Source organism: Pyrus communis, chromosome 14, assembly GCF_963583255.1.
Source record: "Pyrus communis chromosome 14, drPyrComm1.1, whole genome shotgun sequence".
Taxonomy (NCBI): domain Eukaryota; kingdom Viridiplantae; phylum Streptophyta; class Magnoliopsida; order Rosales; family Rosaceae; genus Pyrus; species Pyrus communis.
In genome coordinates this window covers 21,259,654-21,270,136 of record NC_084816.1, presented here as the reverse complement: position 1 = coordinate 21,270,136, position 10,483 = coordinate 21,259,654, and the positions used below count along the sequence as shown (strand labels likewise).

Below are 10,483 nucleotides of genomic sequence, written 5' to 3'. Positions count from 1 at the left end.
CAGATTTCACAGAATGGACAAGTTTCCTTCTTTGTTGTGCTTCATATCCTTTGTTTTACTATTTACACAAAAGTTGAGAGCTGATGGAAGTAGTGACACAATAAAGGACAATGTTTTCGTAGGCATTGCCGCATAGGTGCCATCGTAGATGCTGGTTCTCAAGTTGGTAAAGAGCAGAGATTAGCAATGCAGATGGCAGGGGATGACTTTAACACACGCAACAATCAAAGTTTGGTTTTTGCACATCAGAAACTCAAAAGGGGAGCCTCTACAGGCAGCTCGAGCAGGTATACCTAGTTTTTTCTCCACTACTAAATAAGCAGCTGTGTTTCGAACAAAAATTTGTGTTTGTAAGTGTATATTGTGCCACTCTCCCATGATACATATTTCAATCAAATGAAACCTTCATATAAAAAAGACAAGTTCATGTAAGGACATCGTTTTTCTTTCTTGCAAATTTAAAACTGAAAAGGAACACAGCACAATTTTGTTACACAGCGTATTATCCCAACGATTGTAAGGACAACAATGGTATATAAGTATTGCAAAGAAAAGTCTAGGGGCTAGCCAAAGTTGACCATTAAGTTCTTTTGATCAGCTTATAAACAAAATGCAAGTTAAAAGTTATGAGATAATTCGTAAATTAATCATATCGCATTTGTTTTTCAATATCACATGTCAGACTACATGACATACATATCCGCCTACATAAAAGTCTTACAAATGCACTATTTGTTACGAAGTCAGGATACCTCCTGTAACAACAAATGTAAAGATTCAACTTTGACTCGGTTTTGTATATGATAAACTTTGAATTTAATGGTTCCTATTACCATTATTGTATATACAGTTCTAATGTCATTGCATTGACCATATTGTAGCCAAAGATCTTATCAGTACGGATCAATTGCGAGCAATTCTTGGACTACAGACGTGGGAAGAGGTGTTGTTAGTCGTTGAGATTGGAACTCAGAGTCATGTTCCAATTATTTCTTTAGCTGATGCAACTCCAAAGTGGGCAACTGAGCAGTGGAGCTTTCTAGTTCAAGCTTCACCAAATCAGTTAAAGCAGATCGAAGCTGTAGCAGCTATGATTCAATTTTGGGAGTGGAATCAAGTCACCGTAATCTATGAAAACACAGATTTTTCAGCCTTTGTAGTTACAAGTCATCTATCCAAGGCTCTTAAACATGTAGGCGCAGAAATTGTCTATTATGTAGCTCTCGCGCCTTTTGCTTCTTCTTCATTGTCTCATCAGCTCGATAGGCTGAAGAGCAGCCAATGTAGGGTGTTTGTTGTCCACCTGTCTTTAGCAGTGGCGGTGCAGCTATTTGAGAGGGCAAAAAGAATGAAACTGATGAAAAAGGATTGTCTGGATCGCCACCGATATCCCTTTACAAGCCTTGTCCATTCTTTCAATGCCACTACCATCTCCTTAATGCAAGGAATTATTGGAGTCAAACGTTACGTTCACAAAAATGTGTCCCATATTCGATCTTTTTATAATTAATTTTATGAGCGGTTTAGCTCAGAACATCCTGAAGAGAGTAACCATGAACTGAGCACCTTTGCAGTGCATGCTTATGATGCAACATGGGCGGTAGCTCAAGCAACGAGGAAGGAAAAGATGGGAAGCCAACTAATTTTGTCAAGCATTTTGAAAAGTGATTTTCATGGCTTGAGTGGGAAGGTTCAGTTTGCTAACCAAACAATAGCTGCAGTACATACATTTCAGATCATCAATGTGATAGGAGAGAGCTACATAGAACTTTGTTTCTCATAGACTATCGGTGAAAGTGCTACACTTAGCTCTTCGATGAAAGATTCGGCGGGTATAGTCTATTGGCCAGGAGGCGCTCGAAAAACGCCAGTAGGAAGGAGTCCACCGACAAGTGCCTATCCACTTAGAATTGGTGTGCCAACAAGATCAATATTCAGAAACTATGTGAACGTGGAAGTGGAACAAGATCACTTTGGAAACAATCTCTTTCTCTTATAAAGGACTTGCAATTGAACTCTTTCATGCCACCTTAGAGGAATTACCATTTGATTTGCCATCCGTTACAAAAATTATAGATTTTTCAAACTGAGAGTCTGATACTAATCACAGTTTTTTTTTTTTTTTTTTTTTCCAATTATTAATGGTGCAGAACTTTGATGCCGAAGTTGGCAGTATGGCAGTACTAGCCAAGAGATATCAACATACAGAATTCAAAGCGCCCTACACTGAATCTGGATTGTAATGATTGTTTATTGTCGTGCAAGAACACAAGATAAACATTGGTTATTCACCAAGCCTTTCACAAACGCCATGTGGGTTTTAATAGGAGCCACAAGTCTCTACAATGGATCCTTTAGCACTCTCTTCTCCTTAAATGGTAAACTTATATACTGCATTCTAGAATCTCTTCACAAGTTTTAAATTTGAAACTTATCTCAAAACGTCGATTAAATATCTATTTTCAATCAATTGTGTTGATTGATTTGAACAAAGGAAACAAGTTAAGCAGCAATTTGTCACGGATTGCAATGGTCTTGTGGCTCTTCATGGCACTCGTTATCACACGGACTTACACTGCTAACCTGGCCAACTTGCTCACCTTGCCAAAGCTTGAAATAGCAATCCAATGATTGGTTGCTCTGGAATATCCTATGTTCGGAACTATCTGCAGGATGTGTTGCACTTCCATCCCAACAACATCAAGAATATGTAGTCCGCTGATCAATACACTCAAGCCGTCAGAAGCAAAGAAATTTCAGCCCTTTTTATTGACCTTGCTTTGGCCAAAATATTTCTTGCAGAATACCGCAAAAACTTTACCATGACTGGACCTACACACAAAGTCGGAGGATTTGGATTTGTAATATTTTCTATCTAATTAAGAAGCTTCATTTGCATGCACTAGTACACATTTCTACAACAAAATGCTTGATGTGATTTAAGAAACTTCTTACTTGTACGACAGGCATTTCCAACTTGGTTGAAATTGCTTCCTAGCGTAACGCAAGCAATGCTGAAGGTATCTGAAAGTGGTAAGCTCCGAGAGTTGGAAAATGCCATCCTTGCATCCCAGAAGTGCATAGACATGGAACCAGATGATGAACCTCGTAGTCTTAGTCTTAGTCCTAGTTACTTTTGGGTGTTATTTGTGTTCACGGGAGGCACATCTTCGATCGCTCTTGTGATCTACATCTTTTGTGCATGTATGTCTCTGTCTGAACACAAGGTTATCTGGAAGTTAATGACGGTTGTATTGAAATACTGAGGGAACCAAAAGAGGAGGTTCTCAAGAAAAGTAAGTGATACTGTAGGAACCAAACCAACGAATTCTCCAAACGCACCCATGACCTGCAAGCTGCTCAATTCTAGACGTTCTACAGAGGCCATATCTCTTGCATCTCAAGAAAATTAAGCACATATACTCAAAGATTTTCTTCACTTTCTACTAACTAGCCATGCTCTTATCCAAGTCCATGATCCATCAATTTGCATGGTAAATTACATTTTGGTACAAGTTCCATGCCCAAAACACATTTTGTACATTGTACTTCATTTTTTATTGAAATACTCATAGTTGATAAATTGCAATTAACCGTTGATTGAGGTGATACGTTTTTTGCCTGACAAATTACATTTTGGTGATAGTTCAAGTGGTAATTTAATTTTCATTTCGGAACACTATATACATTTCAAAGGCGATAGATGAAACTATGGAACGTGGTCAGCTGTCATCACTCGTCACTTCCCTTTCTTTCTATATCAATGTCTTTTTTTAACATCTTTACGCGTTCTCTTTTTTGGGCCATTTATCATGATATATACAAAGGCAGGGCCCTCTGTGCTCCTTCCACGTGCAATGCTTTGTATTCATATTTTGCAGTCCTTCCCCTTCTCCCCTTTCCTGTACGGTACTTCAACATTTTTGGGCTCCAAAAAATATAAGATTAAAATAGGAAGAAATATAGAGGATTAATATTGTATTCAATTGGGAAATTCTTTTAGCTGTGAATGGTAAAGGAAATGCACATGCAAACCACTAATCAACATATATTCGTTATATAACCAGAGCAAATGGCTTAGTGGTAAGGATGCAAACTACGGATTCCCAATAAATAAATAAAATATGGAAGGTCCCGAGTTCAATGCTCCGAGCTAGTGAGTCTGCTTGACTGTGGCCACCCGCAAAGTGAAATTCCCCATAACCTCTTTGGGCCCAGAAGAGGTGGAGAATCGTTGCTTGCCACCAGTTATCCTCTTTTTTTAAAAAAGAAAAAAGAAAGAAAAAAAGAAGACATATATTCGTTATATATGATTAATACATAATGCTTCAAGTCTGTGCTTCTTGGGTTTAAATCCTTTGTCTCCTTTTAGGGTTTTTTGGGTTTAAATCATTGGGTTTTTTTTTTTTTTTTTACTGTATGTTTTTATACAATGATATACTAATACCAAACTTATTGTGCACGAGATTTGAATCTAAAATTTATAAGTTAAGAAGTATATTTTTTATTTTCAAACAAAGGTTTAGTATGTGTTGGCGATGATGTAAACCCTAACTCACGGCATTGACATATTTGACTTTTTATAAATTGATTATTGACTAATGGTGAATCGAATTAGGATTATGTGTTCTATACATTATCAAGTGGATGATTTAAAATGAATTAATGCATGTATATGGGGTACGCATCTGTGTGACAAACTATTGGATCAAGTACATAACATGCTTTCTAACTTTTCCACTAATTATTATTAGTGTCTCCTAAGTACTTTCATTAAAAAACAACATGACTGCCAACATAAGTTAATGGAAGATACCAAGAAACTTGTCATCCATTGAGAAAGAGAGAGAGGCAAAAGGGGTCTCCCAAACCCTCCCATGTGAGGTTTATTTGGGGACAAAGCAAACAAAGGTGGGCTCTTACTAGCAATTCACATGGGAGGAGGAGGACATGATTCTTACAAGCACTCCCTTCCTTTCACAGCTCATCCTCTATAAATTCCTACATCCTTCCATTATATCTTTTATATTACCCAAATAGGACTTTCTCCTATGTAATTAGTTCCACACCCAAAACTACTTGTAGATGCATACTTAAAAACCACGACAATTTATGAATTAATATAGCCATTTGATCATACAATAGTGGTCATTTTTGGAATTGGATCCCATCCAAATCCATTTTTTGGGATCTTAGGGTTCTCCACATATTAGTCATTCATCGTGTATTGTAAGGTTAGAAATCATTTGACTTTTTTTTATTTAAAATTAAACACAAATAGTATCTAACAAAAATTGACCGCACGATATACGATGAACAACTAAGATGTGGGGATCCCTAGGATCCCCACAAAGTGGATCCGGAGAGGATCCTCTTCTGTCAATTTTCCATTCTTTTTTACAGAAAAATAAAGTTAATAATTAAGTGTTATTAATTTAGGTGTTATATAGCATAAATGAACGATGAAATAATACTTGATAATTTATTACCAATAAATATAATGTGTTGCAACATTGGTGGAGCCACATTGCCTGATTAACAGTGTAATAGTCACATCATATGACAATGTTATGATCAGACCACATGTCAGTATTGGGTATATAATGTGTTGTATAGTAAAAATGAGCGGCAAGTTATACTTTAGGAAATATTCTTTAACTAATATCACGTGTTATAATATCGTTAGATTGATCACACAATTTGATTGTCTTTATTATAATCATACCTTGAGACGGTTTACAATCACATTGAAAAGGCTCTACAAGAAGCAAATCGAGGTAGATACTTATAAGAAAATAGTGCAAAAAAAAGAGAGTACATAAATCATTCTCCATTATTATTATGGTGTGCTTGTTTGCCCTCACTGATTCACTAGACTGGACTAAGTGTTAGTATCATCTCATGTTTGTTACCTGCAAAGACTAGCTTTAATGAGACTTGGAGGGACTCGCCTCAACTAAACGCCTCACTGGAAGGTCTTAGCGAGAACCCCCTTGAAATCGAGTGGACTGCTAAGACCATCTCTGCTCTTCGCTTCTCACGGCCATTTTCAAAACCATATGGCGCTGTCGTTCTAGTACCTCACACATAATTTTAAAAAAAATAAAAAAAAACCCAAAAATTCGAAAAAAAAATATTACAAAATTGCAATGCGTCTGAAACCAAAACGCACATCAGTAAGCAGGGAGAGCTGAAGGTTCCAGAGAAAAATAGGGCAGAAGGCGCTGAGTCGTTCCAATGCCTCCAGAAGACAAATAGCGGCATGGGTTCTATCTCTCTGAAACCAAATCGCGCAGTCGTTCCACTGTCTCCGGAAGCTTTCTGCTACTAACAAGAAGTTAACCTACAACTGTTGATTGTTTGATTTGTTCGTTTTTCTTGGTTGTGAGAGGGGGAGCTTTTGCCGGGCAGTGAGGTGAGGGCAATTCTGGATGGTGTGAAAAAAAAAAAAAGGAAAGAAAAGAAAGGGTAAAGAGAGGGGACAGAAAGTGAATTAAAAATGAAAAAAAAAAAAAATTTGGATCACAATATTAATTTAGTCCCTGGCTTAGTCCACGTTGCATCAACATTCTTATACTATTTAGTTCATGTAAAGCGAATCTAATTTAGTTCTTGAGACTAATCCATTCCGAAATAATTCAATACAATAAACGCACCATTAGATCCCACAAATCGATTGCAATCAAAATTCATCCCCAAGATAACTAACAAAAATGGGCCATACGTCCCATAGATTTTTGCATCATTATCGTATCCAAAGGATAAAAAATGCTCGATAATGCTCTACAACTACAAGTAACTTCAAACTCATAAACATATGAATCATATCTTTTGTATATACATAGTGTAATACAGAAGTGATACATATACATACACACTCCATATCCAGTGCTTCAATTCATTAAATTATAGGATAAAGATATAGTATATACTATAGTTATAATATCCATACATCTATAATGTAATGGGGTGGAGACTGGAGAGGGAGAAAGGGCAGGAAGAGGTGTCATATCGGCACGTGGGGTGGGGGCTGATTCCCTTCAGTTAATAAACTATGCAGAGAACGCAGTGGTGAGAGACTTTTTCCAGTAGTGAATCGAAACCCTTTTGGAGGGAGTCCTACCCCAATCCTCCTCACCTTCTTCCCTCCCCAGCTGTTGCTAGCTGTCGCTAATATCTCCACCCCCATGTGACCCACCTCCCTCCCTCTCCAAAACCTCAAATGCCACTCATTCATTTATGTTTATGATTATTGCTAGCTGCATGTTGCATTCGGATTCCTGCTCTTCCTGCAGCTGCCCATGTAATCCTGCTGCCCTGCTCACTTCCCTTTAATATCTCTCTTTACTCTTTTTTTAGGACTGCCCTAAAGATTAAGGGATCATTGCAGTTGTAAGTTGTTTGTTGGGTTGGTTGTTGGCGGTGTTTCCCTTTTCTTTCTTTTTTGTTTTTTTTTTCTTGGGATTTGGTTTCTGGCTTTTGGTTTTGGGTTTTGGGTTTCTCTCTTTAATAACACACATATTTTAGGGTACCCTATATTTGGTTGGGGAGGTCACAGTGAGAGAATGGCACAATTACCTCCTAAAATACCAAGCATGACACAGAATTGGCCATCCTTCCCTCACCAAAGGCTACCCGCCATGGCCAATTTCATCCCCACCACCACCACAACCACTTCTGCCGCCGCCGTCCAACCCTCTTCCAACCAACCGAACCAACAACAACAACAACAATCCTCGTCATACAATTGGATCGACGAGTTCCTCGACTTCTCCTCCGCCAGGCGCGGGGCGCACCGGAGGTCGGCGAGCGACTCCATTGCCTTCTTAGAGTCCCCGCTTATACTAGAAGAGGAATGCAGGAACCCCACCGCCACCATGATGCATCATCACGGATCGACCAACAACCTCGGCTTCGACAGGCTAGACGACGAGCAGCTCATGTCCATGTTCTCTGACGACATGTCGGTGACCGTGCCGCCTACCGTCTCGTCTTCCAGCCCGTCCACGCCGTCCGACCAGAACAGCAATAACGACGAAAACAATATTAACAATGAAAATAATAATAACAAGAAGCCATTGATGGTTCATCTGGACCAGCAGCAGCCGAAAACTGAGCCCGGAGAGGTTGAAAGCTCGTCGTGCGAGGCTGACGCTAATGCTCAATCTCACCCGCCACCTCCAACCTCCCCGGCTGACCCCAAGAGGGTCAAAAGGTAATTTCAGAACAATGTATTTCATTAACAATTTTGTTATACAGGATTTTGCATGCATGGTTTGGGCAATTAAACCAGATCTGTCACGTAAAAAATAAGATCTGCAAAATTGGTTGCTGCCAAATTGTCGTTAATTTATGTTTGGTGCTATCTACACACCCTTTTTATCTTCCTCACACCTCTCAATTTTCAACCGTTAGATCGAATAAATTGAAGATGATAAAAAAAAATTAGCAAAAACTATATGGAAGGTAAAAAAATGTGTATGAATAGCACAACTCTTAATTTATAACTATATATATAGCTTATTAATTAAAAACAACTTTGGGTTGTGATTGTAGGATTTTGGCAAACCGGCAATCAGCACAGAGGTCGAGAGTGAGAAAGCTGCAATATATTTCAGAGCTTGAACGCAGCGTTACAACATTACAGGTATACAAGAAGATCAATTAGTTTGCTTTGCTTAATTCCTTATCATTGGTAATTAATTTGGTTTGGTGAATAATTTAATTAATTAAACTTGTTTGTGTTGTGATTAAGTCGGAGGTATCGGCACTGTCACCAAGGGTTGCATTTCTAGACCACCAGAGGTTGATTCTAAACGTTGATAATAGTGCTCTCAAGCAACGGATTGCTGCTTTGGCTCAGGACAAGCTTTTCAAAGATGGTAATTAAGATATGAGTTCAAAATAAACCATGATTAATTATTGTTTAATTAGTGTTGTGAAGATAATGCATGCATGAACCCCTTATCTCAATCTTCACCTTATGGTGCTTTTTCCACTTGAGAACAAATTCACAGGAATATCAGCAAAAGTCCTTTCTTTCCTATCACTGTCCAACTTCCTTAATTGGAAAAAGTATTGATTTAGACCTTTTAATCCCTTCAAACAAAAAGTGGGAATTTGTGTTTCTATTCAATATTCTATGCATTATTATTATTAACCCTAATTGTTATTAGTTGTTTTTCAACATGGGTAAGAGTAAAAATATGTTAATCCCAAAATTTATCTGCACACCTGACTTAACTAAGTTGACTAGATCAGTGAGTTCTCTCTTCTGTATCAAAGTCTTAATATACCTCTCATAATTTTGACAACTTTAGTCTAAAATTTCGTATCGTTATATGGGAACATCACCAAATATAACATGAATTTTACCCAAATCCCAAGAATTTATTCTAATTTTTATTTCGATTGACTTTTTTTCAGCTCATCAAGAGGTACTAAAGAGGGAAATAGAGAGGTTAAGGCAGGTCTATCACCACCAAACCCTAAAGAACATGGGCAATCAAGGAAACCAAAACGCACAGCAGCATCAAAAGCAACAGCAACAGCAGCAGCAGCAATCAAACCCAGACATCATGGTCTGTACGGATCACAATGAGCAGCAAATTCTCAATTGAAGCTGATATAATATAATGCAGCATGCAGATGCATATATGATATGGTGGCATACAATGCTGACTTTGGCCTTACATTCACGTGTAGTGTTTCCACTAGTATGCTTTCTATGTGGGACCCGTGACAAGGTTGTGAGATTGGAGGCTATAACATGGACACGTGGACTGCTTGGATTGGATGCTGAAAACAAATTTTTTTTATTTTCGGTAATCAATTGTTTTTGTTGGGAAGGTTGGCCACTTTGTTGTATCATTTTTCTGTGCTTTTCTTAGCCCTTTAGACTAATAATGTGTGACGTTATTTGTTTATGTTATTGAATCCTTTTGGAAGAAAAATATAAAAGTATATAAATTTAGTCCTGTTAAAGTGGTGTGTTTTCCATCGTATTTACATAAGTTTAAATTCCCTTCTTGCTTTAAATGATTAATCCTGCGTAGCATATCTCTTATATCAAAGGAAAATAAAACTTTTGGATTTTAAGAGTGACAATTGACCTGTAATGCATTATTTCAAGTAACATCGTTTCAAGTTCGAGGCACTAACCTAACTGGTCAATTATTAGATTACGACTAGCCCAAAAAACTTAAGCTTTCAAGAAATCTCTTTACCACCAGTCTGGCTTTGTATCTTTTAAGCGTTACCATCTGATTTTCGCTTTCGAATGTAGAGTACCGTCTCAGCCAGTCCTTTCTAAATACAATGCTCAATCTAGTATTGTACCAGCCATACAGCCTAACGAGCCCTACGAGCATTCGAAGAGTAGTGTCTCTAAGCTGTTCAAACAGTCACGTTTTACCTACAACGCCATTCGAGCGGTAAACAAGCAATTTTGTTGATCTTTAAAATCTAAAGACCAGATCATGTC

General features: G+C 37.9%; 1 protein-coding gene across 1 annotated transcript; it reads left to right on the top strand.

The window, feature by feature from the left end:
• Nucleotides 1-7,261: 7,261 nt before the first annotated feature.
• On the top strand, nt 7,262-10,398 carry LOC137715199 (basic leucine zipper 34-like). The gene is made up of 4 exons (XM_068454441.1): nt 7,262-8,215; nt 8,557-8,647; nt 8,756-8,882; nt 9,427-10,398. Exons 1-4 carry the CDS (start codon nt 7,566-7,568, stop codon nt 9,618-9,620), a joined length of 1,062 nt encoding a protein of 353 aa, XP_068310542.1. The 5' UTR covers nt 7,262-7,565; the 3' UTR covers nt 9,621-10,398.
• The last annotated feature ends 85 nt before the right edge of the window (nt 10,399-10,483 follow it).

Coding starts and splice junctions, on each gene's coding strand:
- LOC137715199 (XM_068454441.1), top strand. CDS start 7,566: ATGGCACAATTACCTCCTAAAATACCAAGCATGACACAGAATTGGCCA. Junction 8,648..8,755: donor GCAGCGTTACAACATTACAG/GTATACAAGAAG, acceptor GTTGTGATTAAG/TCGGAGGTATCGGCACTGTC. Junction 8,883..9,426: donor GGACAAGCTTTTCAAAGATG/GTAATTAAGATA, acceptor ACTTTTTTTCAG/CTCATCAAGAGGTACTAAAG.